Source organism: Trematosphaeria pertusa (assembly GCF_010094035.1).
Source record: "Trematosphaeria pertusa strain CBS 122368 unplaced genomic scaffold BU26scaffold_17, whole genome shotgun sequence".
Classification (NCBI taxonomy): Eukaryota; Fungi; Ascomycota; class Dothideomycetes; order Pleosporales; family Trematosphaeriaceae; genus Trematosphaeria; species Trematosphaeria pertusa.
Window position 1 is genome coordinate 123,505 of NW_022987228.1, and position 27,186 is coordinate 150,690.

The window sequence follows — 27,186 nt, forward strand, 5'->3', positions numbered from 1 at the left end:
AGATAGATGGGCTCTGCTTCGCCTTATTGTAGGCCCTAGACTTCAAACTGACTTGCTCGGGGAGGTTGGGCCCGGCAGTATGGATATAGAGCCAGGGGTGTATTGAATGTGGCAAAAGACGAGGAATGTTTCGCTGCTTATCCGCTCTTCGAAGCCGTGTGGCGGGAGTCCTTCGAAGCCTCCCGCTCGGCGGGAATCGTGGTGGGTTGGAGTCGTCGGGAATACCCAGGTAGCAAATGAGATAACCTGACCTCGGCGGCTATTCGAGCTAGAGAGCAGTAGTGTGCTGCAACGAACTCTTTTGGCGTCCTTGGAACGTACGTACGTCTAGAATGAACGTAGAACGGGAAACGGAAGGTAGTAGATAACTGTGTGGCTGACTGCTCACAGGTGTGTGTGGGGAACAGTCACATGCGCGCAGCGAGGTGCAGACATCCATGATTCGGCAAATAGCGTCGGCGCCACGTGCACCGTGTGAATCGACGGTCGCGTGATTCACGGATGGAGTTTCGTGAGCGGGCAGTGGGTGTTCGTCGTAAGTCGTAAGTCGTTTTCTGAAGGCTGCACCCGTCGAGTTGGCAGGCCGAGACGAGGACCGCTGCGGTGATGCCTGGTACGGTAGACTTGATGAGAGTGTGCGCAGACTCGGGCAGACCAACATCAAGGTACTCAAGATCCCTGAGTAGACTCTCTGCGTGGAAAACGTTCGGACAACAAATCTTCTCCCGGTATTAAAGCACTAGGGTTTTGGTGAGAGAATGAGCCGTATGTGATGTGGTTGCTTGAAAGACAGGGAGCTGGGGGGGTGGGGAGGCATGGCGTCAAGGTTTGCTTTGATTCGCGGACGCACGGCCCACCCGACCCGGCGCGGTGCGGTGGTGTTAGCAAGGTTTCTTCTTTCACATAAAGCGCAAGTCGCCGCGGTCAGGTGCGCTCTCCCTCCGGAACATTCAGGTGATCTCGAGACTACTCGACCGATATACCAGCGATTCCTACCGGGCTTCGGTGCTCTCAGGCTTCGGAGGCGTAAGCAGCCTTTTTCTCTTTCGTTCACCCATATTTCGATTTTGCCCACAACATTGTCGCGCGAGCCCGGCGACGACTGACTTCCGGACGCCTGCTTACGCATGTTCGACAGCATCACGGGATCTGGAACCGCAAAACCACAGGTATGCCAGCGCTAGATACTGCTCATGCACAGGGTGGCCGCCCCTCAGCGCATCCACTTTGGGGATTGCGGCGCGTGTATTAGCCCTCCACAGTCGCGCCTGCCATCCGGGGGTCGCAGCTGCCTTCCGAATGCCCGTCCTGCCTGGTGCGCCGCATGCCGCTCCTGGGAGCTCCGTGGACGCGCGCATTCTGGAAGAGACGGAGCACGACGCGCTTGTGCGATCTCGACGGCGCTGCAACTGCACCATGAGACGAATCCTCTTTGAGCATTGACAGCTCGGTCTCACAGTGGCAGGCAATCATCGCGGCCAATCGAGCGCGCACTGGGCCTGGTTACACCTTCACGCACTCTTCTGCTTGCGCCCGTGCTAACGTTTGTCCTTCACTAGGTCTTGTATGCGCTCGATCGGCGCATGATTGCTACCGAGACACCGCGTCTGCATCGTGCGTGAACCGGTGGATAGCGAGGTTTGCGACTTCGACCTCAGGCGCCCGCGCAGGTCACCTCGCGCCCGATCGCGCTCCTAGTCCTCGTCACAGGACCCAGCCTTACTCTTTCACCAACTGCTACGTCGCGGCTACCCACATATCGACACGGTCCCACCTCCACCAAGGCCACCCCGCCTGCCGCTGGCGCGCCCTGTCGCAAGGGACGTCAAAACCATCGAATAAGACCACCTCCCCCAAACGAAGGTACGGCCTTCTTTTTGACAGTCTTCTGTCGCCCTTTCATTATACAACGGACACTCGGGGAATATGGCGGATACTGCTGGTTATCCCACCGACACCTCTAAGACAGGGTTCGGCGCGCACGCCGACACCGTCCACACCAACAAGCGAAAGCGAGATACACGAGATCAAGGCCCTACGACCAACCGACCCGCTCCTGCGACCAGCGCCGCCGGCAGTACCAACGACTTAAGTGACCAAGCCACCGCCTCATTTCTTGCCGCACACAACGCTTCGACTAACGAGGACGATATGCAGCAACAGTTCGGCGTACACCAGAACGGCGGTGCCAACGCCTCCAGCGTCGGTGATACCGCTGCCGCTGCTCTCGCCTACCATCAGATGACCGTACCCCAAGCGACAGAGCTATCATTCCAACCCCAGGCATCGGCAGGAGAGGGAGCTTCATTCAACATGGGCGACCATCACCAGCCACAACAGGGCATGCAGGATTTCAGTCTCGAGGCCCTGAAAGCAGCTACGTCTTCCTCGCGATCCGGCCAAGCCGCGACTAACGAGTCCCCGCCCGCCACCGCTACTCACAAGCCGCCGGTCGGATCAGAGGAATGGCACAAGGTGCGCAGAGATAACCATAAAGAAGGTGAGTAATACATGTATCGCAGCGCGCTCGACATGCAGCTAATTTGACCGGTAGTCGAGCGTCGTCGCCGCGAGACCATCAACGAGGGCATTAACGAGCTCGCAAAGATCGTACCTGGCTGCGAGAAGAACAAAGGCTCCATTCTGCAGCGTGCTGTCCAGTTCATCACACAGCTGAAGGAGAACGAGCAGCAGAACATCGAGAAATGGACCCTCGAGAAGCTTCTCACAGAGCAAGCCATTACCGAACTTAGCGCTAGCTGCGACAAGTTCAAGGCCGAATGCCAGCGAGCGTGGGACGAGTGCGCAATCTACAAGCGCGCTTGCGAAAATGCGGGTATTGTCCCCGATGAGATCAAAGAGCGCGAAAACAACGACGACCAGAATGGTTCGAGCTAAATGGAGCTTCAACACGGTAACAGGAGTTCCTTTTCATAGAGCAGGTTTCGGCGGCCTCGGTCTTCTTGGTCGGCTACCTGTTTGAGCGCAAAACAAGTGTGCGAAATGTTTCTCCAGCGCGGCGGTCGAATATTGTTCTCTCTGTGGGGTGTGGCACGCTATCTTCCGAGGATATATTCCGTCCTCGCTTTTCCTTTTCTTCACACTGCGACATTCGCCACTACATTCGGCGTCACTCACTCGATAGGCGTGGATTTGTTGTCGGCTTCAGTGCAGTGCGACTAGCCGCGACTGACGGACGGTACAAACGCCGTATGCGGGCTTAGAGGGAAACAGCGAGCAGGAGTTCAATTCTTTCCAGACTTCTTAGTGCACATACTTTAAGATTCGAGTAGTCCTGATGATGAGCATTTACGACAATTTATTCTTCCAATCTACGAGGTGCCTAGGTGCGCTGTGAATGTCCCGAACCTTTCGTGCAATACTCGACCGCTTTCATTATCTTGCTTCCTTTCATGAGGCTAATAGTCGTGCGATTTAGCGGAGCGTTCCTTCCTCTCGTATAATCGTCTGCATGAGCCTCATTGGTCAGGTCCATCGGTGGAGGACAGCACGAGCCATTCATGCTTGGCAAACAACCTTGGAACCATCCCACTTCAAACGTCGACGAGCGGCCTTTCACCTGCCCGGTCACTCCACACTGATACTTGCGCAATGATGGCCATATCTAGGCCGTGAATGGACTCCGAAACATGGTGGCCGTGCCCAAGCCTCTCTGCGAACGCCCTCTTCCGTGCTCAAGTTTCCAAGGCGACCTGCTATGGACAACGACGACCTGCTCCCGGCGCCGCTCGTGCCTCCGGTCGTGGATGAGGCCGAGCTGATAGGTCTCCCCGGCACAGAAACGCCTGCTTTTGAAGAAGAACCGGCCGAAGAGCTTGACCCTCCCCTCGATACCGCTGAGCAGCAAGGCCTCTTGCTCGACGAGAGCGCCGACGGCCCGTCTGGACAAGATGGAGCAAGCTGCGCGCTGCCACTACGCCCTGGGCTTCGAAGGGATAACTCGGTCCCTACACCAGCGCCACTTCATCTGCCTCCGCCCGCACCGCCTGCGCCGCCCCCAGATGCTAACCAGCCGACCGATTCCCTCTCGCTGATGCAGCTGCGAAACCTCGTCAAAGACCTGCCCAGAGTCGAGCCTACCCCATACGCCTTCACATACGAGGACGCTTCGTCGTTCGAAGATGAGTTGGAGGAGTGGTTCTCGTATAGTGTGGAGGAACAGGCTATGCTGTTGAAGGCTCAGGCATCGTTTGGTCAGGAGTGGGGCACGTTTAACGGCATCAACAATACCACATACGAAGACGGCGGACTGGATTGGACGACGGCAACGCATCAACAGCAGACCAAGTTCGTGCAGTACCTCCTCAGCGTGATCAAGCAGCCAGATCCCGTCTCCAGACTGAAAAAGCTCGAGGCCCTTGTATACATTCTTCTCGGATGTTGGTATGAGAGTGCCGGTCTTACTCCAGGATCGAATGACGACGCCGCATCCCAGCAAAGCTCGCCCATAGAGAAGGCTCCTTCTCGCGGAGCGTATGATAAATCCGCACAGCAAATTTTGTTGATTCGACAGAATGTCTGTCTGCTCGCCGAAACAGGCGGTCTCCAAACGTTGGTCGATGAGCTTCGCTCCTCCTGTCTCAGGGCTTGCGGTGTCGACGTGGCGCCCAACGCTCCGCGCGATGGCAAGGAGGCTGAGCGCCGCGAGGTGTGGTGTGCCATGACCGCAGTTTACGTCGTCCTTGAAGTAGCACGTATCGAGGAAAAGGAGAACGGCGATTTGAGCATCAGAAGCGCCATATTGGCTCTTCATGAGCCTGGTCTTTTGATGCTGCTAGTTGAGGTTATTTCAAAGCTGCGATGGGACGATTCTATAAACCTCCCGCTTTCCAAAGTCTGCTTGCTTACTTGGAAGACCACCCTCGTCGTTTTCGGTGGCCTGGTCGAGGTTGAGAAGGCAAAAGACTCCTTCAACAAAGGCAAGGGCCTCAAATCTGCTGATGCAAGAGGTCAACCTCTCATAACAGCATCGCCGTTGGATTACCATTTGTTCCGACAGGAAATCCTGTCTAAATATCCTGCGTATAATCCTCCGCCTCCTCTATTCCCTTTGGAGCCTGAGAACAACTCTATTCTCCCGCCACTCAAGAACCATCCGAGCAAGGCTGCTGGAAACCATGTCTTTGGTTCCGGTCTTGGTGACATGAGCGGCAACAACACTTCGATTCTTCACCAACCTGTGCACATAGCGACCCCTGCGCCATCACCTCCGCCATCTCCCGCAGGTCCTGGCGGAAAGGGTGGCAAGAAGCAGAATTACCAGACAAACCAAATGTTCCCGTTCCTGTATCCACCACTAGATGAATCTAGCAATAAGCTCGGCGGAAAGGGCTCGACTGACCTGCAAGATTTGCTCGTCGGCCGGAAATGGGAAGGACCGGACATTCCCACTTCGATTCTGGAGGCAGCCGAGCTCTTTGCGAAGCGCATGAGGGCGACGCGTGCCATGAAGCAATTGTGGGAAGAGCGTGTGCAGTTCATGAAATATGAACGAGGCTGGTCCGGCGCGGATGAGAACACGGGTGTCGACGAGCTATCCCTGGAACACAAGGTAGGAGATGCTCAGAAGGAGCCGCCTGAGTCCGGGAGTACTGAGGAGAGAATGGCCTTGGTGGAGAAATTCTATGTAAGAGATGCTGCGTCGAACTCGTTACTCATGCCCACTAACGTTTTGGCAGCGGCTAGCTTTGCCAGATCTTCAATCCGTTATAATTGTTCTCATCAAGGCTATTCTGTCCCATGTCACCGCTCTGGTCACGCAAGCGAATGGGCCGAACAGTCTTCAGAGTGGTTTCCAGTTCCAAGACAACCAGAACGGGACAGGAAGGCCCGAAACAAACGGAGTCAACGGTCACAGCGGCACTGTAGCCACGAATGAAGAGGTAGATGCGATGCGGACGCAGGAGGTGCTTGATAAGGCCGTGTCTGGCATCCTGATATTGATTCTGAAATGGTTCAAGGTTTCCCGTAAGTCGTCCTGATGAAACGATTATCACCAGGCACAAGCTCATTCCTGCAGACATCTTAAAATACGAGTACATCACACAGCTTCTCGTGGATTCCAGCTACGTGCCGCTGATTTTGAAGCTCTTGCAGCTGCAAGAGATTGAGAAAGTGGTCAATTTCAAGTGCGAGCAAGAAGAGCTTAAGTAAGTCCACGTCCTCAATCCACGCTTACCCTTCGCTGACTCGTGCAGTTTCTTCTATTTCTGTCGATCCCATTCTAGGATTGGAGTCGATGAGGAAAAGCCTGTGGACAAGCCTGAAGTTGACTCTGACTCGGATGACGCCGTCCCTCCGCCGATCCGGATGCATCGTGATGAAAATCCGAACCCCGAGTCGGAGGTAGAGCAATCACCTCTCCCGGCCGTGCCGCAGCCACCAGAGGTTGACGAGCTGGGCTTTCCGACAAGCGAGCTTCCCAAAGAGCCGATAACGAACTTCTCATGGCGCGCTTTCTTTACGTCCATCAACTACCTACGGATCATGCAGAAAATCTGCAAGAACAAGGCACACCGAAATCTTATGCTTGTATCGTACAAGTCATCGCAGTTCCTCCGGAAGAGCCTCAAGGTGCCGCAACCTGACCTAAGACTCTACACGCTGAAGCTCTTCAAGAACCAGGTTCCTTACTGTGGGAGAAAGTGGCGCCAGTCCAACATGCGCGTCATCACCGCCGTCTACCTACACTGCAGGCCGGAGCTTCGAGACGACTGGCTCGCAGGCAGCGATGTTGACGCTGAAGTCGACGAGAGCGTTCCTCTCGAGCAAGCGCTACGAGCCTTGACGCATTGGCACAACTTGAAGAGATACCCCGAAGGCATGGGCGCGAAGAGCGGTGTCCTGGAAGAAGAGCAGGATTTCTTCAAGCGAGAGCTGGAGAAATTTGATTGGCCAGACGAATCTGTGAATGATCCTGACATGGAGCCGATGTCTATTGAAAGTTGGTGATGGGCGATCATTTTGAGCTTCGCTTCAATCGGACTGGGAAAGTAGATGTTGACAACCCGCCAGGGCAAGTCCTCCCCCGACCGCATACACATCGCACACGGGACGACTTGTTCAACGCATCGGGCTCATAGCGAATTTGTTTGTCTTCGTGGAGGAGAGGGCTGCGGACGCGATTGGGGGTTTAATAGGGTTCAGCGCATTCATAATACCCAAGGTCGCGAGAGGCACTCCAGGATAGACGGTACGGTATCCGAAATCGTCTTACACGTGTATCTTGACGTTCGTGTCGCGTCTCCCACACATTTGGTACGCTGCAGTCGGAGCGGCAATTGCGTCTCAAACGCCGCGGCATTTGTCCCCCTCTCCCTAGCAGCCCCACAGCGCGACAGGAACAGGTGTTCTCGTGCTCGGAGAACAGGCAGCAAATGCAGTCCGCGCCTTTGCGAGCTTCCATTGGGCCCTGCATTGCATCAACAGCTCTATGCGTCATAATCGGCCCTGCAGCGTTTCGGCTGACGATGTCGTGGCTTGCCGAAGACAGAAATGCGGGCCGCACTGCCTGTTCGGCACCAGATCCACCGAGATTTCACCCCCGCAAGGCGCGGCTTTCCACGCCCTGGAACGCCGCCACAAAATGAGTCGGCTATCCAAGCTCGTCAGTCCCATGTCCTCTATTCTTCTTGCTTTCCCGTCAAGATTTCCTTGTGAATAGACTGCATTTCTCTTCTCCACCGCTATATGCTTGCATTTGAAGCGCGATTGTGCATACCGCAACATGCCGAACGTCTTTGACTACGCCGAAGGTTAGTTCTCAACTCATTTGATCTCGTCTGAACCCTGAAGCGCTTTCTGACACAAGTGACAGTTGCGAAGCACAACACAGCAGAAAGCTGCTGGGTCATTCTCTACGGCGCCGTGTACGATGTCACCGACTTCCTCTCCGAACATCCTGGGGGCGCAAAAGTGATCCTCCAGCTCGCTGGCACGGATGCAACAGAAGAATACGACCCGATACACCCTCCTGGCATCCTCGAAGAGAACCTCAAGCCGGAGCAAAAACTCGGCACCATAAACCCAGACACTCTTCCCGCGACCGAAAAGTCGCCGGCAGAAACGGGCGATGCGGTACAAGATGGCGCGGTGGACCTCGAGAGCATACTGAACATCGACGAGATTGAAGAGGTAGCTACAAAGCAAATAAGTAGAAAGGCTTGGGCGTATTATTACTCTGCAGGAGATGACTTGGTCAGCAAAAAGTTCAATAACGAGGTGTATAGGAAGATCTTGTTGCGGCCGAGGATCTTCGTTGACTGCGTTAACTGCGATACCTCGACGACCTTCCTGGGGCACAAGGTCAAGCTGCCTATCTACGTCTCCCCGGCCGCAATGGCGCGCCTCGCGCACCCGGACGGCGAGTGGGGTATTGCGCAGGCGTGCGAGCAGTACGGCGCTATGCAGGTCATTTCGCAGAACGCTTCCATGACGCCGGAGCAAATCGTCAAGGATTCGCTGGAAGAGGGGCAGGTGTTTGGGTGGCAATTGTATGTGCAAACTGAGCGGGCGAAGAGCGAGGCGATACTGGCGCGCATGAACAAACTGCCGCAGATCAAGTTCATCTGCCTGACGCTCGATGCGCCGGTTCCGGGAAAAAGGGAGGATGACGAGCGGAGTAAGAATATTGGAAGCAATCTGCCTGTGCGATCTGCGGTGCAACAAGACCCATCCGGAAGCAAGACTACAACCGATTCAAAGACGCCGGAGAAAGCTGTGGGCGTGGGACAGAGCTTGTTCTGGGGCACAGCAGCAGACCTCACATGGAAGACGACATTGCCGTGGCTGGCGAAACATACCGGCCTTCCAATCGTGCTGAAGGGTGTCCAGACGCATGAAGACGCCTACCTAGCGAGTCTTTACGCGCCGCAGGTCAAAGCCATTATACTTTCGAACCATGGTGGCAGAGCGCTGGATACCGCGCCCCCTGCTGTGCACACGCTGCTGGAGATTCGGAAGTATTGCCCGGAGGTGTTCGATCGGATCGAAGTATGGGTCGACGGAGGCATCAAGAGAGGGACTGACGTCGTTAAGGCTTTATGTCTAGGAGCGAGGGGGGTAGGCGTCGGTCGAGCTGCACTGTTCGGCCTCGGAGCTGGAGGCAAAGAGGGAGTCGCAAGAGTATTGGAGAGTAAGTGCTATATCTCTGATTTTCCCTATTTCAAAGAGAATTACGGGCAAGGGAGGCAGCGCCCATCCAGCCCCATGACGTATTCTCCAAGCTCCGCTTCACCTCCCTTATCACGGCTTCGGCTATGGTTCCGCCCGTGCTGACATTTTCATCTATAGTTCTCAAAGCGGAAACCGAGACTTGCATGCGACTGCTCGGCGTGGAGAGGATTGACCAATTGGGAATGCAGCATGTAAGTCGTACCAACAGCAGTCGTTTGCAATATAGGGGCATGTGTAACCTGACACTTGATAGATCAACACGAGGGCTGTGGAAAGGGATATCTATGACGGCCCAGCTGCTTTGGAGAGGCCTAGTCTTGCGTCTAGGATCAAGGCGAGGCTTTAGAGAGATGTAAGATTAGGTGTTGCCCTTCGATCAGCACAGACCCTATCCATGTACCTGCACAGTCTTATGGGCATAGCTACGTAGGAAATATAGGGCTAGAGTTTATTCGACAGGCCATCGCCGATACGCCGTTGTGTAAGATCGCGAGGGCCTAAGTCGGGGTCCATAGATAACGACTTGTAGTACATGCTCAATCTATTCCATACGCGAGGCATCACTACTACCTCTGGCCTTCCAAATATGAAACTAATTGTTACCAGAAGGCAGTGTAATCATTGCGTCACTCGACGTCAGCATCTGAGAACACTCGTGGACCCCTTACACTGCCGTCGGTCCCTTAGCCGATGAGCCACTTCCCGCATGCTTCGCCCCGTTTCCAGTAGCGAGAAGCTTGTGCACCAGTACCACCCTGTTGCTTTGTTTTGATTGGTCAATTGCCCGTTATGTTCTCTTAAGGCGACCTCGGTTCGACCGGGTATTGGGACAGGGCACAAAGCTACGAGTGACATCTCGTGAGAGTCAAATACCCATGCCACCCTCATGGCTCACGAGGGCTCGCACAGCAATATAGAAATCAGGTTTCTGCTGGCCCCGTACGGCCGGCTGGTAGTTTACAGCGTTGTTGCACGAACCAAGGTTATGAATCCTCCCTGTTGTTGTCCAGTTGCAGAGCACTAACCGTTGGCTAACTCCTTGGTCATCATCGCCGGTTGGGTAGTCCGGAACCCCTAGGCAACCGCGGCTAACGATTGCAACATCTTTCCGGGAGAGCTCGAGCTGCCTACGTGGCCGCCAATGCCAGTCTCGCTAGCGAGCATCGTATACTCCTCTATGGCACGCAACGGTGTCTGGGCAGTGCTAAGCTTGCCCCTTCGAGTAGCAATCTTCGCCTTACGGGCCCAATGAGCCTCCATACACACGCTGCAACAGGCAGCCCGAGCTGCTTCAGTGCGTTATTCGCTCCTCGCAATGATCCGCTCCGCGAAGGGGACCTTCCAGCGAGGGGGTAAAAGCCTCACAGCGCCCCTGTCAGCTTCTGTAGGTGCCCGGGAAAGCAGCATCAGCCACCCAACCAGGCTTCAGCCTTACCCACCACTTCGGCTCATGCCAAACGTTCTTGCAGCCGCCACGTGTGTGCTTGCCTTATCAGGTAGACATTACGGAAGAGAGCTCGCTCGCTGCGCCCTGAGGAGGCCGACTTCGTTTGGCCAGTCCCACGGGAGCGTGCTGCGTCCCGCACTGGCCGTTGGTTCCATTCGGCCGCTGCCTGATGGTCTGAAGGCCCGCCAGGCTCCACCGCGCCGTGTCAGTCCATCATGAGAGGGAGGCAGAGGAGAGCGGGCCTCGAGTGACGTTGCCCTCTGACCAGCAAAGGACACCCCAGCTCGCTAATCGCTCGACAAGCGCGCTAGAAGGCTCGAATACGGACGTGATTGCTCCGGACAATTCCAGGAACAGGGCACGGCAGTGCCGTGGGCCCGTCCGCCGTCTGACGACGTCCTTCCATTGCTCCATCCCACTCTCCCGCTGACAATGCTTGCCCAGCAACGTCGCGCGGCACTGGTGCCAACGCCGCAAAGCCACAACCAGAGGGCAGAGACGCGGCCCGGGCGAAAGCCCGTCTCACCACTCTGTGAGCAGTGCCCCCCGCGGTGTTGCCTGTCATGTGTTGCTGCCGTGCGGCAGCGAAGCAATTTCCGACTGTCTGTCATTGACGAGGGGCAGCTGGAGCCGCGTTGAGGTTGAGGGGCCTTGGACTGCTTTTTCTGTGGCTGAGCTGCGCTTCACTATTACGGGGCCCAAGTTTGGGCCATGGACACGGCGGGTTGGCTGTATATAAGGCAGCTGGCTACCGGCTGCCGTTGGCTGTTGTTTCGAACCTCACTGACCGACCACTCCTTCCTGGCTTTCACTCCTTCGTGCCTTCCATTCTGTATACGCCTGTTGCCTCGCCGACTTGCCCTTCAACCTCATACACTCCTTCGCCTTTGCCCTTCTGGAGTTCCTCGTCTGCCCGCGCCCTTGGCACCGACCACGGTTCGACAATGCAGTGCCCAACCTGCTCGGGAAACGGGACTGTCAAGTGCGATCACTGCGGCGGCCACGGGTGTGGCGACTGCAAGCACACTGGGCGAGAGAAATGCCCGGTGTGCGAGGGCAGCGGCGACATCCACAACGACTCGTGATTCCATCCGCTTCCATCCGCATCGGCTTCCGGAAACGTCCCTCTATCACAGCCTAAAACATGTCCGGGGAACGCGTGCTGGGAGATCAGGGATCCCTCGGTATGTTTACACATTGGCATCGGCCCCAATTGCACATGCAGCTGGGCAGTGTTTGTTTGCATCCACCTCAGCCTCTTTGCCCGGCAACACTCGATGGATCCACGGTGCGGTCCTTCAACACCCGCTCCAACGCCCGCTTTCACCATCCAAAGCCGTCTGGCGCCCTCCACGCCGATCTGAATATCGAGGTCCAGTCCGCTGACGTAGGCAGATTGCTTCGCCCATCCTATTTTCTTATCGCAACACGGCTTTGCGACGCTTATCGAACGCTGGGATTGTTGCGTGGTCAGTGGGGTGATGCTGTGCAGCGCGCGGGCGCAAGGGAGCATCACGTGCAGGAGATTATACCCTTTCGAGCACTTTGCGACATGGCGCCGATTGGCCAGACGCAGTTTGACCGTGCTTGATTGGCCGACGGCTCTGGTAAATTGAGATTTGCTGGAATTTTGAGGACGGGGGTTGGTCCTTTGATTTGCTTTTTGTTTGCGGCCGATCTGTGCTATGACGTGGGCTGGCATCTAACGGCTGGGGTTCCACCATTTCGTTTCAACCCCTTTCAACAACACAACTCCAACAACACGGCCCAATTTCCCTTGTGCGAGCGGAGCTCGGCACTCTCATTCGGACACGGCAGTTTCTACCTATTTCCGTCTCATCTCTCTTCAGGTCGCCCGTATTTCGCCTGGCATTAGCGAGGAGGATCTCTGACTCTACTAGCGCGGCGTCGCGGCTGTCTGTCTGTTTGTCAAGTTTCATCATCGCTCAACAAGACCCTGATTTCCTAACATGTTGCAAGGCTAAGCCTGTCTGTTTTGCCTATATTGCACGAAGCGCACGCCACAAGTTCCACAAGGATGCCAGTCCCGGTTGTCGGATGCTGCTCCTTGGATGGCGTTTCGTTTCAATTCCCACCTACCTAGGCCATGTTCAACCGTCGTCACCGACAGGCATCCCAAGATCTACGGCGATCCACAGCAATACGAACGTCTCATCTATTATTGCGGCGAGGCAGTCCACCTTGGCAGAAAGAGCAGGGCAAAGCCTCCCTCACGCACAGCCACCTACCATGCATGCGAAGCTGGCCATACACATCTATCAAACCGGAAACCCCCAAAAGCCGCGCTCAGATGTCGATCAAACCACTTGATCGTTCCTTCGGCTTGCGGCATCCCGGATTGCCAGCGATGCTGACGCTTTAGCCCCGCCTGGGTACGAGGTACATATGCCGACTTTGCCAGAGTCAATGTCATGATGGGACGAGAAGGAGAGAGGATGCCGCGAGGCTGCGATTCCACGGCGGCTTCGCACTTCTAGGGGATTCCTAGAAGGCTGCCATCGATCCTTCCGCAAGCGTTTTGATCCTAACTCGGTTTCAACGACGAGTTTGATACACTTAAGGAGGCCCTCACATCACGAACTGCTGCTCAGACTTGGACCAGCCAGCTACGCGCATCCCAGTAGGACGCCTGACATTGCACTACGCTAATGTACGTTTTGGAGAGGATCCCGTGTTCCCACTTTACCAGTGAAGGGTTCTAGAAGCGGAAACGAGATGTTTCGACACTCCCCGGAAATCTGAATTCTGTCCTGAGCTCCGGTGACACATGCCTGAGGCTTGCCGTTTTCAATCTTTAGAGTATGATACTGTTGGCGGGATCTATTTTATCCATAATCGTAACGACAAGAGCATATGTAGTGTCCTGGACGGGAAAACAGTGCAGCTTCCCAATTGAGATTGGCTGATGAACGATTCCTACCATTAGGCGGAAAGGGCGCTTTGTGACGCTCAGAGGCACACCTGGATCACATGTCAGTCCATCGCCTCGCATTCCATCGCCATCATTGAGTTCAGAGGATTAGTGCACCGCACACCGAGCTATGGAGTCACTTTTAATATCTTTTACCAGAGAAGAGAGCATTAGGTTGACTACAAGCAGTTTGTGACATGTACTGCAACACCGGTTGCAGTAGTCCATCGCTTATTGAGCAAGTCCTTTTCATTCCTGCAACATGCTACTGTAGCTGCACAGTTTTAGTTTGAAGGAGAGAGGATGCGAGGCGCGAAGAGAAAGGTGTCATACCGAAGTGGTTGCGTGAGATGCTTCGCCCTCCCGGCGCAGACATGAATTGCATCACCTCGTCAGCAGGTTCATGTTGATATTCTGAGGGTTTGAGGCGGGCACATCTTTCTCCGCTAGAGCACCTTTTGGCGGCGATAGCTTTATGGGTGTCTCCTTCCAGCAGTTCATATGCGCGGTAGCGTCCTATATTTAGACAGCCCAGCTACATCGAACTCTCGGTATATCTCTTTTTGGACCGGCATATGATGGCGTGTAAAGAAGCGGCGCCAGGAACGTAGATGCGGAGGGCTTTATACCCCAACTCTCCATTGATTCCCCTTCCTTACTCAGAGATATCAGGCGGGTCCCACTATGCAAAATCTGCTAACCTCCTTTTCGCAAAGCCAGCACTGTCGCCGTCACATGCTTTAACGGTCTAGGCGTGCCTGAGCTCCTGTTCTCGCAACGTGACACATGGAGCGAGTGCAAGCGGTCTTCTAGTTCCCGCTCATAAGTGAAGGCAAGCGACTTTGAAAGATGCCGAGCTTCCAGCTCTTCATTGCGCATCCTGGAGCCCTTTAGCGGATTTTGCAGCGGCCAAAATACGAAAACCAACCGCGTGCGTAGGCCTTCAGGAGCGAATTTGCAGAGTTCAGAATAAATATGCGCACTCGCAGCCAGATCCTGTATTGTCGCTCACGCTCAAACAACCCCTATCGCCGTAGCTTTTGCCCCGTCCTTCAACCAAAGCTCATCGTTGATCGTCCCATCCATGAAAACAGGACCCATCAGCGCGTGCTTTGTCTTATACTATAAAAAAGAATAAACAGTTACTAGCGGTACTGGAACCCTGAACCTGTTAATTAAAAAAAAAAAAAAAAAAAAAATTTTCTAAGCGCTATTTCTAACATGAAGGGTATCGCAGTACCGACCATAAGGTCCCACTCGAGGCGGCATCAGTTGTACTTTTAGCACTTTGTGATGGATTGGTGAGAGCATTGGTAAATCTTTTAATATATATATATACCAGCGGAACAGAAACTCATAATACAAGAAAAATACGATCCAAAGTTTCAATCGCCCCAGGTCCAATGCCCAATAACCTTAACCCAAAAGAAATTAACACTCCTGCGCGACAGTTTCATAGTGCCCTCAATGGGCAATTGTAGAGCATCTGGTCGTGCGCTTTATGGGTGCGATATGCGGCTACTGTTTCTTCAACCTCAATTGCGCATGCAATAAGAACTGCAAGAAAAGCCAGATCGTAACCAAATACTGATGATTCTCATTGAGATTGACGCATCTACTCTTGCAACACCATGTCCCTCCGTCGTGCTATCCTAGAAAGAAACCGAGATCGATCTATATCTGGATCCGACGCCTCAACCACACCCGCCGTATAACCAACCATGCCTATCCCGGAGGAGTAATACTAACAGCCATCTTGAAACACCCATAAACGAATTTTTGTGCAGGAAAGAAATACCTCATGCTAAATATAACGAAAAGTCGCGAGGACCGGACGCCCTTTCGCCGTTGCTTGTGTAGTGTTGCATAAATAGAAGGTGGCGCTGAAAAGCGCATCGCCATGGTAGTAGAACGGAGAGCGACAAAAAGAAAAAGAATTAAAATAGTGATAGAAGGAAAGAAGAGCCCGAGCTGTGTAAGTATGGTATATAACATGCTCCTTCTGCCCATGAGATGAACAAAAACAAACCGACGGCGCCCCGATGTCCCCCGTAACCATGCATGCAGTAGTAATGGTAAATCGGGAAATGGACGAATGGAGGCCGATTCGACAAAAGTATATGCGCAAGGCCGTGTCTTCTCTTTCTTCGTAATGTATAATATCTACGAGGCATTCTCGTCGCTGACGACGCTGGGCGGAGCAACGATGTCCTTATTAGTAGAAGGAGATGAGTGTACAGGTTCGTCAACGGTCGACGTGTTCGCGCTTGGGAGAGATATGCTCTGGGGGCTCTGTGCCTCGCTCGTGAGAGGAGGCGTGGGCGGACTATCGGTCGGAGAACGAAGCGAGGTGGCTACAGTGGTCGTGGACGAGACGCTGTCAACGCGCTGGAAGCGGTACATTTTCTTCTCGACCTGAGGCAACAGTAAGAAACTATTCGGCCCAAGATAGGAGATCGAGATACGTACGGAGAGAATCTGCTTGCCAGAAACGATCTTCTTGGCCTTCTCCAGCTCGGGCTTTAGTACCGCAACGAAGTCCTGGAAATCTCGATAACAGAGCGTGTCCATCATCTTCTCTGTGCCATTGTTAGTCATACTTGACGACAGACGGGATTAGGGTGGCCTTACGAATGACGTAGTTACCATAGCCGTCCTTGATCAAAGTCAATAGGCTGTTTTCGCCTCGCTCATTCTTCTCGATGATGGTAAGCATGATCCCCCGGCGCTGGTCATCAGTTCCGTGAAGTAAGCACTTCTCGACCACGTTGCTTGCAAACTTGTGCTTTGAGAAGACGAGAAGCTGAGCCTTAACGAGTGCGATGATCTTCGCGCGATCCTCTGGTAATCCGTGCTCGATGACGTGCTGCGTAACGTAGTTGCCGTACTGGTCGGATATGAGCTTAGGTCCTTCTGCATGAAGCTCGGCGAGGATGAATCTTCGTTGGGGTTCCGGGACCTTCTCCAGCAACCGCTGAATGACGCGACAGCCGTAGGAATGTACGGCGAGAGCGCCTACTTGGCCTTGGAATGCCTGTATGATGTTCTGAATATAGTCGATGGGCACCCGTTCAATAACCTTCTGAATAACGTGGTTGCCGTTCTGATCCTTGACGCATCTCAGCACATCTTTCTCGAGCTCCTGTACGATGGACGCTTGCTGGTCGGTCAGAACGTGCTCAAGAGCCTGGAAAAGTTAGCTTATGATAGAGTGAATGTGGACTGAAAACCTCACCTTCTGCACCACTCTGCAACCGTACATTCCCGTGGAGAGTTGTTGTATGTGGCCTTTCATACGATTCGCAAGGAACTTCTTCTGAGTCTGGTCGCCATGTTCGAAGAACTTCTGGATGACGTAGTTGCCGAACACATCCTGCATTAGCTGCAAGCAGTTCTCCTGCAGTTCCCGGAATACCTTGTCCTTTTCGTCGCTGTTCGCACTCTCGAGCTTCTGCTGAATGAATCGCGATCCATGCTGGTCTCCGCTGAACTCCACAATATAGCCGTAGATGTCCTTCAAGTCCACCCGGCGGTTAGTCTTGCTGGCCTGTTTGAAACTGTACAAGACGGTACTCATGGCGCCTAGCTCAGGTGGATTACTGTGGTCGCGTGGAGCCTTTGGCGGATCGATCATGGGAAGCACTCCTTGAATGGGGGGGATTGCGTTCATTGCAAGATTGGGAGGGAGGCTGTTCAGGGGAATACCTGGATTAGGAACGGCGAACTGGTAGCCATACGAATTCCGGAGCTGGTTGGCGGCTATTATGTGCTGAAACTGTTGCGGATGGTATTGATTTGGGTGGATGTAGTTGCGCCGCTCTTGTTGGAGCTGATAGCCTTGCAGCTTGCTTTGCACAAGCGCGAAGTTGTTGGTATTTGACAAAGTCTGGTCGGCCCGCGAAGGATACAGATGGTCGAATACCGGCGGTGTATGCGCATGGGAGTAGAGCGGGCTCTGACGGACAGCAGACCCGTTTGGTGCGCTACGGCTGTCGAAGTTGAAAGCTCGGAATTGAATGCTCGGGTCGCTAACATGTCCGTTAGTGTAACTGTCTGGGGTATAGGTCCCAGAGATCCCATAGCCGGCATCATCAGTCCTTCCCAAAGCTTGAGCATCTGCGAAGTTGTCGCGTGGCAGATGCGGGTCGTTGGCGGCAGGGCTGAAAGCCGGAGCAAGTCCGTTGATGCTCACTGATGGCCGGTGCGACATCATTCCTGGATCCGGGTCATGCTCAAGGCTCAGCCGCCCAAGCATCTGGAGCGAGTCGCTCTGGATCGAACCACTTCGCTCCTGGAAAGCACGGCCGTTGGCAACCGAGAAGGAGGAATGTTGACGTTGGCCAGCTTGAGTATATCTTGGGTACGCATCCGCGTTCTGATTGAGCGGGACAGGTTCATTGCCGTGCCGGGATGGCGGCAGGCTTCCACTCCGTGAAGGCGCAGCACTTGATGGACCAAAATACTCCGAAGCTGCCACGCTTCGCCTATCATCATTAGGAGAATGAACCGAGGCGGCATCGTGCCATGACGCCGCTGAAGCCTCAGACCGTTGCGGGACCTCGACCTGACCATATCCAAAGGTAGGAAATCCGTTGGCACCTAAGGCATCTATTCGGCGGGTGGAGGTGAAGTTCATGGACGTAGGGTCAAGGAGCGGCTTTGGCGGCTTTGCAACGGGCGCCTGGCCGACCGCAGCCGGCCTGGACACGGGAAAGTAGTTTGACGAAGAAGTGTCTGCGTACTGCTGGGAAGGCTCTGGCTGGGCAGCAGACCTCTTTCGCGCGGGAGAGACGCCTGAGCTTCGGACGTGGGGCATGCTGGCTGTGGTGCTGTCCGCCCATGGAGAGCGGTTGTGAATCCAGCCGTCGGACTCAGACGATGCGACGAGGGAGCCCGATCCGGTCTTACCCTCAACAAGATCCGACGGCGCGCCCATGAAGGTGCCATTCTCTGCTTGAGCGTTAGCCTTGAGGCACATAGGCGAAGTCTGAGTGCGAGGGATACCTCGAGGCCGCGAGCTGTCTCGCGCTGTGGAACCGAAGCCGGAGCCTATGGAACTGCGATTCCATATACTGCCTCCCCAGCCAAGTGTTGTGTGAGATGCGCGATCGTTATCAGCGCCATTGATTGAGACACCACCAGTGTAGTCGCGCGACCGAGCCTAAGCATACGTAGTCAGGTAGCTGCCAGCATTATAGTGGAATTGCAGGACGCACATTACTCGCCATGCCGGCCATGCTGCGACCAACGGCTCTGGGTGTGGAGTCTGTATCCACAGGAATATGTCGAGTTGCGACTTGGGCGCAATACTTGCAGGGGGAGTTCAGAAAGTGGAGCGTGGGGCGGCTTATATATGGGTGGAAGCTGAGCTAGGCCCCAGGCGTCAGCATGCGGACTTTGTGTGCACAATCCGCGATGTCGAGGGCACGACGTACCGACAGTAGTCTTCAGGGATAGGGTGGGTACAAGAAGAAGAATATGCGTGGTTATGGTACAGGGAGACGCGGAGGGCGAGCGAAAGGAGCGCGCCGCCTGGGGGCCGCAGGGAAGGGCGGCGCGAGGGTTGATATGTGCAGTCTCGCAGAGGCACCCCTTGGATTCGTGCAAGGTGGACGGGCTCGCTCTGGCTAACCGCTGTGCATGCTAAACTCGAAGCGGTGGTGTCGCGCGCCGGGCGGGGAACGCATCAGGGTGCAGAGGGTGCAGAGGGTGCAGTCGATTCTCCTCCAGCGGGCCGGCAGACGGGGGACGCAAGGGCGACAGGCTGAAATAATTGCGGAATGGGCGCGCTGGCGATGCGCCGGGCGGCGATGGAGCACTCAGGAGCGCGGCGCAGGTGCGGATGGCAGCGGGCGGCGGGCAGTGTTGGAGGAAAGCCGGCAGGGCGCTGGGTGAGGTGTGAGGGCGGCGTGGGAGCAAGAGGTCGCGAAAGATGCGATGGTGAATCGACCCCAGATCGTCGGCGCTCGGTTCAGGGAGGCTAGATTTAGCGTCCGCCGCCTCCAGCGCACCTCAAATGTCCGCGCCGGCACGTCTGGGTCGCTTGCTCGTCCCAAAATACGCCCGCGCTCACGCTCTCTCAACAGCCAGGGCAGAGCTATTGCGGCGGAGAAGCGCGATGTCTTGCAGCGCTCTGCGCAGCGCCGGCCCGGCTGTATTGCTCGCGTGTGCCAAGCGCAGGAGGAGCTCCCCCCAGGATGTGCGGCGACGCTATCTCGACGATCCAAGGCACGATGGCATGCTGATGGCAGAGGGTGAGACAGTGCCCTCGCATATGAACAGGAGACGCTCGACTATGTACATGATGGATCCGTTTCACAAGGTGCCTTCCGGCCCGGCCCCCTCTCGTCTGCTCCAGCCTTCGTGCCGCGCCCTGATGGAGACGGCCGGGCTGGCTCTATGCCTCGCGATAGTTGGATCCATGGATGTTTGCCCCCTCCTCGCCTGGGCCAACCCACGCTCACCATGTGTGCGCCTCTGGACCCTCTCGCAGCCGGAACTGAGTGTGGCTGCTGCAGCAAAGGCCAGGCGCGTCACCAATTGGGCCCTTATATTACGGCCAGCGGACGAATGCAGAATTGTTCAGAAGAGTGCTTTGGTCTGGTCGCCGCCCCTTCGTACGCCGTTCTTCCATCATCTTAGATACATTACTGGCGGGAGCCAGTCTAGCTGCACAATCCGCACGGCGAGTGTAGTCGTATGTAAAAACCCCACGGCAGGTGACCTCGATCATCCAGGACAGCTCCCTGCAGGCTGCAAATCGGATCCGGCGCGGAGACTAGAGCACCAGAACTCCACTCTGTACTCAATTCGTGCTGCATGGGCGCGTTGGCGAGCATAGCAAACTGCTACCACTGGCCGTGCCTACGGAATACCTCGTCGGGAGACATGGCAGCCATATCGGAACCACGCCTCGCCGTTCTCGAACGAGAGCCCTTTTCGAGCATTAGCCCCCGCGTGAAGCAGTCCTCTTGCAGCTGTACACCGCTCTTCGCTTCGTCTGAGTGCCATTGTGGTACAAAGCACCGACCATCAGAACAGCGACTGTTTGCCGAATGCTCTCTCACCATTGGCCCTCCCAGCGCGCTGCACCAAAGCACTGTCGAATTCGGACGCATATCGGGGACGTGCGTCATAAATTCCTGCGAAGGAGTATCATCGGCGCGGATTCTAGAAGCGATGAGGCTGCACGATGGAACATGCTCAGGAGAGGTGTTGTCACACCTTCCAAGGCACGGACTTGGCACTGGAAGAGAAGGCATCCGCTGAGATGTGGCCTCGGAAGCTGCGTTGCGGCGTCTCAAGGCATGCAACACCTGGAGCCTCGGGCGATTCAGGGCGCAGTTGGAGAGATCGGAGGTGTCTGAGGCTTGGTGGAGCCAGTCCCTGGCGGCGCTTGTGCGAGACTAGGCGGTGTTGACCCTTGGGATAGTTCCAGCAGAACTGGAAAACATGCCCACTAAAATCGGAGCGAGCTGGCTACACCGTTCCGTAGTGCGAGGCGCGGGTGTTTAAAGAGGGAATCAATAGGTACGGACTTGGTTGACAAAACGCTCACTACTACGCATACTCCGTTGCAGGCATCCCGGAGTGGCTTTCGGCAGGCCGAGGAACCCACTCAGAATCCACGCGGCTGTCATTTTGCAATAATGAAGCCGCTACGGAGAGTACGCGGGTCCTTTTGACAGCTGTCGAAAGGAGGATGCTGGTCGGAAGCTGGAAGTGCCGCTGTGCTGTGACTGGGGCACGCCCGCTGTTCGTCTCAGCTGTCGAGGCCGCCACGTTGCTGTCATTGCCCAGGTAAAACATGGCTTGTCTCGTCAAGAATAAGCTTAAAGCAGTTGCAGAATGCATTGCCATATAAAATCTGGGGAGCAGCCCCGGCCGGCTGTCGTCGCGTGGTGGTTGCCAGAGTGCACTCGTTTGTCGAATCAGCCTAATTCGCTGCATCCTCGTCAGTCTCTCGCTTCCCCTGCAGGGCCGTCTAACTCGAACACTCCTTTGCCTGCGCTGTCGTTCATTTGTTTGTTGCGTGTTGTTTCCGCGGTGCGAAAACATCGTCGTCTCCTCGCCCTGCCACAGTCGCTGGACGGCGTCGGCGCGTACTGTTATAAAAAAAGGATGCGTTGGAGCGGTCACCTCAGCGCCAGTGTTATTGCCAGCACCGCTTTCGGATAGCGCGCGCGTTTAGCGGTCAATTTGGACCAGGGCAGCTTCTTCCTCATTTCCGATTCGCCCGCTAAGGCAAGAACCGTCATTTACGACCGTTGGCCTAAGCTCCGTTAAGCTCCTTGAAGGCAGCCTCGCTGAGCAAAACCGATCCATCTCCCCTTCTTCCTTGCTCCTCTTCCCACCTTGCGCCGCCCCCCTCTCCGCACATTCTTTCGCTGCAGCAGTATCGCTTCACTCTTTCAGTGATACCTGCATCCATTCATTCGGCTCTAAACCACATTCCCTCGCCATTACGTGTCCCTGCTTCTGATAAGGTGCGTTCGCGCGGCTCTCCGCTTACATTCCGCCAAGCAGCTCTCTCCAGATCATAACACGGCGACAATTGAGTGTGCTAGCGAAGAAGCAATTCGTACTGACATGGAGCCAGCTAATTCGCTCCTTAATTGCTATTATCGACGACCGCATCATCTATCAGCACCATCGCAACGCTATAACGACCCGTCTACCACCCTATATCTACCACAATGAAATCCATCCAGCTCCTCGTGGTGCGCGGAGATGAACAGAAGGGCGGCCTCGACCCGACCATGGTCAGCCTTCTGGTGTCGCTTTTGGTCCTGGTCATTCTCGGAATGGCCTTGATCGGTGCGCTATTGTTCCTTCGGAGCATGCGCAGGGCAAGGAAGCAAGCAGAGGCTCAACTCCCGCTGTACGAGAAGAGGCAGTCGAACCATCGCCGCTTGACCATTACTGCGACACCATATGGCAAGGGACGCGAATCGGTCCTGGTTTTCCAGGAGAAGCAGAACCTGATGGACAACTCCTCCAGCCCTCCACCAAGCCCGGTCCCTGAGATTCGCATCACTTTTCCTGACGAGGTGGACGAGTCCGGCAAGCGACAGTCTGGTCGCGTTGTCGTTGTTCGAGTTGGAGAGCACAGCGTCGGCCTGGAGCCTTTGCAGGAGGAACTTCCGCCGTATCAGCGCGATGCGTCGGACCGCTTCGACTCGCTCGATCTTGATCGCCTTGGTGGACTGAAAGAGAAGGACGACAAGTACTACTCGTGAGCTGCGGGCTCCCGACTAGCGCCGACCGAACCGCCTCGCCATACCGTAATCCTCGAACAAATGCCGCTTGGCTACGACCTTGATATCTTGATGACGGCTTTTTTGCGCTGATTGTCAAGTTGGATACCCTTCTTCTGGCCCGCTGCCATTGTCGATCGGTGGCTCTGATTGTGGATATGGCTCGGGCCGTGGCTTCTAGCCCGTTGTATATTCTCGGAGATGTATGGCTTTCTATGATATGGACCCTAGCGTCTGAGCCATCTCTCTACGGAGGTTATGTCCTCCTACATAGCTTTATTCTCTAATGTATGATATGCCCTCTAGCGTCTGCTTAAAGTAGCGAGGGAGTAAATACACATTCTACCAACACATCCGTAAACCTTTCAGTTCTCTGTAATGTACGTGTATAACAATCTGAGGAAATTCGGCGAGTCATGTTGGACTGTAGCTCTGACGTCAGTCAGCGCTCAATTTCGAGAAGTTTGAGACGCGTCGCGGCGACCGGAGAAACAGATCTTCCGAGTGTCCATCTCTCGACCCAAGGAATCGTAATAAGCGGCTGCATCCATGTTGTTTCTTACTTAAGTCTAATGGGTGCGCGCGATTAGGACACTCCAATGGATAATGGCGAGCCTCTGCCATCCTACGAAGGCATCGCGGCGGCCTTCGCAAAAGCCAAAGCGGAAAAGGAGAAGCAAGAAGCTCAGGGTCTGAAGCCGACGACTGGAGACGCTGCGAAAGCGAACAAACAAGAAGAGGTCCACTTCAAAGCTGCCCACGGCATATTGGTCGCTTTCTTTACTTGGATCTTGTACGACTAGCCCTACATCGAGACACAAAGCCCCGCTAACACAACGCAGCATTCTCCACGCCCTCGGCATTTACCTCTTCACGAGCGGTTTCCTCCTCACCAGACTAGTGCTCGAGCAGAAGTCGCACTGCTCAGTACCGCCCATTGATACCACGCGTTCGTACACATCCGGATCGCCCGAGACGGGGTGCTGGCATCCCAAAAGTTTCGAGAAGGCCATTGTCATAATTGTAGACGCCCTCCGCTATGACTTTACGATTCCCTTCCCTGCCGAAGGCTCCGAAAAGCCCCATCACTTCCACAATGCGGTACCGGTATTTTACGAGACCGCGGTCAACCAGCCACACAACGCCTTTCTCCTCCCTTTCATCGCCGATCCTCCAACTACAACGTTACAAAGGTTGAAGGGACTCACGACCGGAACGCTACCTACGTTCGTAGATGCCGGGTCGAACTTCGCGGGGACAGCGATAGATGAGGACAACTTGATAGCGCAGCTGCGGAACGCTAGCAAGAGGATAGTGCATTTGGGCGACGATACGTGGCATGCCCTGTTCCCAGGCTACTTCGAGCCGAACCTCACACGCGCGTACGATTCGTTTAATGTTTGGGACCTACATACCGTGGACAATGGAGTCACGGACCATATGTTTCCGCTCATGCATTCCTCCAACACGAGCAAGTGGGATGTCATATTTGGACACTACCTCGGAGTTGACCACGCGGGGCATCGATACGGACCAGATCATCCCGCTATGACCGCGAAGCTCAACCAAATGGACGAGATCTTCCGCAGAATGATCGACCAGCTGGACGGCACTACTCTGCTTGTAGTTATGGGTGATCACGGAATGGATGCCAAAGGTGACCATGGCGGAGAATCGGACGATGAGATCCAAGCTGCGCTCTGGATGTACTCGAAGCAGAAACTGTTCGGCCGTAGCTCACCGGCCTATGTGACGCCTCCGGCCACAGCAAAGGAGAGGCCAGTTGCTCAGATTGATCTCGTGCCCACCTTATCCCTCTTACTCGGAATGCCTATTCCGTTCAACAATCTCGGGAAGCCCATCGAAGAAGCGTTTATTGGAGCTAAGGGCGAAGATTATGAGAATCTCGCCATCGTGAACCGTCTCACAACTGCTCAGATCCATCGCTACCAGCACGAATACGCCCTTGCCCGTGGGATCGATGAGAGCACCAGGGCAGGCTCATTGTCCCTCTGGTCTGCTGCGAACGATGCGTGGAGCTCGCTCGAACGGAAGAAGAAGCCTAGCCGTGATCAGTTTAGGGACGTCTACTCGGCCTTTTCCGCATATCAACAAGAGACACTAAGCATATGCCGCGCCTTGTGGGCAAGGTTCGACATCCCGAGAATGCTGAATGGAGTCACTATCCTTGTTCTGACATTGATCATCCTGGCAGTCTACGCCCGCGGCTTGGAGGGAGATCGATCAGAGTTGACCCCCGCTCTCCTAGGGCGTGGAGGTTTTGGTACCGTCTTAGGTTGCGCTATCGGCTTTGGGGCTACCTTTGCACTTCCTGATGTCCCAAAGGAGCATGTGTTCATATATGCCGCAGCCATTGGTGGTACGGTTGGTATCGCCTCAGCCTTCTGGTACATCAGGCGAAGGCTCGCTTCGCCATTGCCAAACTCTATTTGGGGTTGGGTAAGCGTTGTGTTCACGCTTGCACTATCCGCCGGCTTTGCTGCAAATTCATTCACTATCTGGGAGGATGAGATACTCCTCCATTTCCTCTGTACCTTCGGTGCGCTCACCGCAATATCCTCGTTCCGACAGAAGAAGACGTCTGATCGAGCGCTGGGATGTTACCATTCCATTCTTTTCATTGTCCTCACCCGGGTAGCATCATTCTCCCGACTCTGTCGCGAGGAGCAGATGCCCTACTGCAAATCGACCTACTACGCCTCCGCTACCTCATCGACGTCTGCCCCGTGGCAACTAGCGATACCATACGTCGTTGCCCTACTCCTACCTATCTTCATTCGAGGCTACTACGAAGGTACTATGTCCTACCAAGGTTCCGCGATTCTGTGGCTCGGCTTTGCTCTTCGGTTTGGACTCCTGCTTGGCGCCGCGTACTGGACCCTTGATGCTGCCGATGACGGTGACTGGTATCCAGGATACGGAGAGATGCTCAAGACGACTAAGATCGTCATCGCCCAGATCGCGTTAGCCATCGCTCTCGCTTTTGGATACTCTACCTTCAATTGGGCTAAGCCCCTCCTCAACATCGAAACGAAGTCCACTGCCAATGGAGACACCTCTGGGCAAATCGTGGCTGACGGCGGCCGAACATCGATAACTATCTTGGGCTACGCGAATGTGCATGGATCCAGATACGCACTCCTCATCACAATGTGGTGTCTCGCTATCGCTCTAGTAGAGAAACCCATGGGTGCCGGTGCCATCGGTATCGCGACCTGGCAGGTTTTTTCACTGCTCGAAATCATTGACACGAACAAGCTTTCCAACAGCTCTATCGGGCCCGTTGTCCTCGGTCTCCTTGGCTCCTATCATTTCTTCAAGACAGGCCACCAAGCCACTCTCTCCAGCATCCAGTGGGAAACCGCCTTCATTCCCCTTCGGACAATTCGGTACCCGTGGTCCCCTCTCCTCGTTATCCTCAACACCTTCGGTGCGCAGATCCTCTGCGCTGTCGCCGTCCCCGCACTCGTCCTTTGGAAGCAGCCGCCCAAGAAGAAAGGCTTGCTGGGAGACGTCGCGAAAGCTGTCGGAACGCACATCCTCTTCTATGCCGTCATCAATCTCGCGACAACCATGTGGGCGGGACACTTAAGGCGGCACCTGATGCTGTATCGCATCTTTAGCCCGAGGTTCATGACGGGCGCTCTAGTGCTATTGGTTGTAGATGTGTTTTGTATATTTGTGGCTATTGGTGGGACACGCATGAGCTTTTTGAGTGTTGCAGAGGTTTTTGGGTGGACTTCGTGATGGGATGTGCTCAAAATTTGGGCTAGACTTGCCCGAAGAGTGTAACTGATACTGCATGGTTGGTATGGACTGGCATCGCGCAAAGCCTAGCGATTTTCTTTGGTATAGAATCGACTTCACTTTTGAACTTCTCCTTTACACCTGCCACCGCCTCTTCGAGCGGTTTCATTTGGTTAGTTGAACGATGTCCAGTAGTGTCTCGGTCGCTCCTTCCCTTCCTTTCCCGGCTCCTACCGTCAGATGCCTTCACCGCCAGTCCCTATACACCGCTCCTCAGCAGCAGTCTCTTTCTCTCACCTCTCCTCTCGCTGGAAGCGGGGTCAGACGTCACCTCCAGTTGCTAGCGTTCCGTTCCCCTCTATATAATCACTCTCGCCGGCTCTGCTTCTTCTCTTCTCCACCACACTACAACACCACGCTTCGGCGCCAGATTTGTCAAGCCGTTGGGCTCACAGCAGGCCTGGAGGTCTCTTCGCTCTTCTACGAATACTGGGAGCTCTCGATTGAGGTTAGCGCAGATATCGTCCTAACGGGCTGTGGTGGAGTGGAGATATAGGTGAAGGTGAGATGACAGGACGTTTTAAGTA

The 27,186-nt window shown here is 54.9% G+C and overlaps 11 protein-coding genes across 11 annotated transcripts; 7 read left to right on the forward strand and 4 right to left on the reverse strand.

The window, feature by feature from the left end:
- Positions 1 to 1,926: 1,926 nt before the first annotated feature.
- BU26DRAFT_437248 (uncharacterized protein) lies at positions 1,927 to 2,898 on the forward strand (the record flags this gene model as incomplete). The annotated part of the gene is made up of 2 exons (XM_033824224.1): positions 1,927 to 2,500; positions 2,555 to 2,898. The coding sequence occupies 2 exons, from the start codon at positions 1,927 to 1,929 to the stop codon at positions 2,896 to 2,898; spliced, it is 918 nt and encodes a 305-aa protein (XP_033678230.1).
- A 649-nt stretch (positions 2,899 to 3,547) lies between these two features.
- Positions 3,548 to 7,063, forward strand: BU26DRAFT_113523 (N1221-domain-containing protein). Its single transcript, XM_033819429.1, has 4 exons — positions 3,548 to 5,647; positions 5,700 to 5,988; positions 6,041 to 6,170; positions 6,219 to 7,063. The coding sequence occupies exons 1-4, from the start codon at positions 3,719 to 3,721 to the stop codon at positions 6,970 to 6,972; spliced, it is 3,102 nt and encodes a 1,033-aa protein (XP_033678231.1). The 5' UTR covers positions 3,548 to 3,718; the 3' UTR covers positions 6,973 to 7,063.
- A 684-nt stretch (positions 7,064 to 7,747) lies between these two features.
- Positions 7,748 to 9,541, forward strand: BU26DRAFT_534219 (uncharacterized protein; the record flags this gene model as incomplete). Its single annotated transcript, XM_033831208.1, has 4 exons — positions 7,748 to 7,775; positions 7,838 to 9,154; positions 9,313 to 9,386; positions 9,449 to 9,541. The coding sequence occupies 4 exons, from the start codon at positions 7,748 to 7,750 to the stop codon at positions 9,539 to 9,541; spliced, it is 1,512 nt and encodes a 503-aa protein (XP_033678232.1).
- A 1,354-nt stretch (positions 9,542 to 10,895) lies between these two features.
- On the reverse strand, positions 10,896 to 11,442 carry BU26DRAFT_113591 (uncharacterized protein). Its single transcript, XM_033819431.1, has one exon. It carries the CDS (start codon positions 11,251 to 11,253, stop codon positions 10,930 to 10,932), a length of 324 nt encoding a protein of 107 aa, XP_033678233.1. The 5' UTR covers positions 11,254 to 11,442; the 3' UTR covers positions 10,896 to 10,929.
- Positions 11,108 to 12,486, forward strand: BU26DRAFT_113566 (uncharacterized protein). Its single transcript, XM_033819430.1, has 2 exons — positions 11,108 to 11,930; positions 12,038 to 12,486. Exons 1-2 carry the CDS (start codon positions 11,354 to 11,356, stop codon positions 12,256 to 12,258), a joined length of 798 nt encoding a protein of 265 aa, XP_033678234.1. The 5' UTR covers positions 11,108 to 11,353; the 3' UTR covers positions 12,259 to 12,486.
- A 2,965-nt stretch (positions 12,487 to 15,451) lies between these two features.
- BU26DRAFT_113604 (ARM repeat-containing protein) lies at positions 15,452 to 19,233 on the reverse strand. The gene is made up of 7 exons (XM_033819432.1): positions 19,010 to 19,233; positions 18,791 to 18,943; positions 18,579 to 18,735; positions 16,810 to 18,524; positions 16,206 to 16,761; positions 16,044 to 16,153; positions 15,452 to 15,989 (listed from the first exon to the last, which is right to left on the reverse strand). Exons 2-7 carry the CDS (start codon positions 18,809 to 18,811, stop codon positions 15,738 to 15,740), a joined length of 2,811 nt encoding a protein of 936 aa, XP_033678235.1. The 5' UTR covers positions 18,812 to 18,943; positions 19,010 to 19,233; the 3' UTR covers positions 15,452 to 15,737.
- Positions 19,234 to 20,522: 1,289 nt separating this feature from the next.
- Positions 20,523 to 21,038, forward strand: BU26DRAFT_113609 (uncharacterized protein). The gene has a single exon (XM_033819433.1). It carries the CDS (start codon positions 20,630 to 20,632, stop codon positions 20,939 to 20,941), a length of 312 nt encoding a protein of 103 aa, XP_033678236.1. The 5' UTR covers positions 20,523 to 20,629; the 3' UTR covers positions 20,942 to 21,038.
- On the reverse strand, positions 21,039 to 21,926 carry BU26DRAFT_113671 (uncharacterized protein). The gene has a single exon (XM_033819434.1). The coding sequence runs from the start codon at positions 21,630 to 21,632 to the stop codon at positions 21,135 to 21,137; it is 498 nt and encodes a 165-aa protein (XP_033678237.1). The 5' UTR covers positions 21,633 to 21,926; the 3' UTR covers positions 21,039 to 21,134.
- On the reverse strand, positions 21,488 to 22,277 carry BU26DRAFT_523575 (uncharacterized protein). The gene has a single exon (XM_033830075.1). It carries the CDS (start codon positions 22,003 to 22,005, stop codon positions 21,847 to 21,849), a length of 159 nt encoding a protein of 52 aa, XP_033678238.1. The 5' UTR covers positions 22,006 to 22,277; the 3' UTR covers positions 21,488 to 21,846.
- BU26DRAFT_523576 (uncharacterized protein) lies at positions 21,917 to 23,041 on the forward strand. The gene is made up of 2 exons (XM_033830076.1): positions 21,917 to 22,060; positions 22,174 to 23,041. Exon 2 carries the CDS (start codon positions 22,271 to 22,273, stop codon positions 22,811 to 22,813), a length of 543 nt encoding a protein of 180 aa, XP_033678239.1. The 5' UTR covers positions 21,917 to 22,060; positions 22,174 to 22,270; the 3' UTR covers positions 22,814 to 23,041.
- A 314-nt stretch (positions 23,042 to 23,355) lies between these two features.
- Positions 23,356 to 26,801, forward strand: BU26DRAFT_465747 (uncharacterized protein). The gene is made up of 2 exons (XM_033825202.1): positions 23,356 to 23,624; positions 23,674 to 26,801. The coding sequence occupies exons 1-2, from the start codon at positions 23,431 to 23,433 to the stop codon at positions 26,597 to 26,599; spliced, it is 3,120 nt and encodes a 1,039-aa protein (XP_033678240.1). The 5' UTR covers positions 23,356 to 23,430; the 3' UTR covers positions 26,600 to 26,801.
- The last annotated feature ends 385 nt before the right edge of the window (positions 26,802 to 27,186 follow it).

Bases quoted from the DNA above. Each gene is read 5' to 3' on its own strand.
- BU26DRAFT_113523 (XM_033819429.1), top strand. From the start codon at position 3,719: ATGGACAACGACGACCTGCTCCCGGCGCCGCTCGTGCCTCCGGTCGTG. The intron at 5,648-5,699 runs GTAAGAGATGCT...ACGTTTTGGCAG, and splicing joins CCTTGGTGGAGAAATTCTAT to CGGCTAGCTTTGCCAGATCT. The intron at 5,989-6,040 runs GTAAGTCGTCCT...TCATTCCTGCAG, and splicing joins GAAATGGTTCAAGGTTTCCC to ACATCTTAAAATACGAGTAC.
- BU26DRAFT_113591 (XM_033819431.1), bottom strand. From the start codon at position 11,253: ATGACAGACAGTCGGAAATTGCTTCGCTGCCGCACGGCAGCAACACAT.
- BU26DRAFT_113566 (XM_033819430.1), top strand. From the start codon at position 11,354: ATGGACACGGCGGGTTGGCTGTATATAAGGCAGCTGGCTACCGGCTGC. The intron at 11,931-12,037 runs GTGCGGTCCTTC...TGACGTAGGCAG, and splicing joins CAACACTCGATGGATCCACG to ATTGCTTCGCCCATCCTATT.
- BU26DRAFT_113604 (XM_033819432.1), bottom strand. From the start codon at position 18,811: ATGGCCGGCATGGCGAGTAAT. The intron at 16,762-16,809 runs GTGAGGTTTTCA...TAACTTTTCCAG, and splicing joins GTTGCAGAGTGGTGCAGAAG to GCTCTTGAGCACGTTCTGAC. The intron at 15,990-16,043 runs GTACGTATCTCG...CTGTTGCCTCAG, and splicing joins CTGGCAAGCAGATTCTCTCC to GTCGAGAAGAAAATGTACCG.
- BU26DRAFT_113609 (XM_033819433.1), top strand. From the start codon at position 20,630: ATGCTCTCTCACCATTGGCCCTCCCAGCGCGCTGCACCAAAGCACTGT.
- BU26DRAFT_113671 (XM_033819434.1), bottom strand. From the start codon at position 21,632: ATGTTTTCGCACCGCGGAAACAACACGCAACAAACAAATGAACGACAG.
- BU26DRAFT_523575 (XM_033830075.1), bottom strand. From the start codon at position 22,005: ATGGATGCAGGTATCACTGAAAGAGTGAAGCGATACTGCTGCAGCGAA.
- BU26DRAFT_523576 (XM_033830076.1), top strand. From the start codon at position 22,271: ATGAAATCCATCCAGCTCCTCGTGGTGCGCGGAGATGAACAGAAGGGC.
- BU26DRAFT_465747 (XM_033825202.1), top strand. From the start codon at position 23,431: ATGGATAATGGCGAGCCTCTGCCATCCTACGAAGGCATCGCGGCGGCC. The intron at 23,625-23,673 runs GTACGACTAGCC...AACACAACGCAG, and splicing joins GCTTTCTTTACTTGGATCTT to CATTCTCCACGCCCTCGGCA.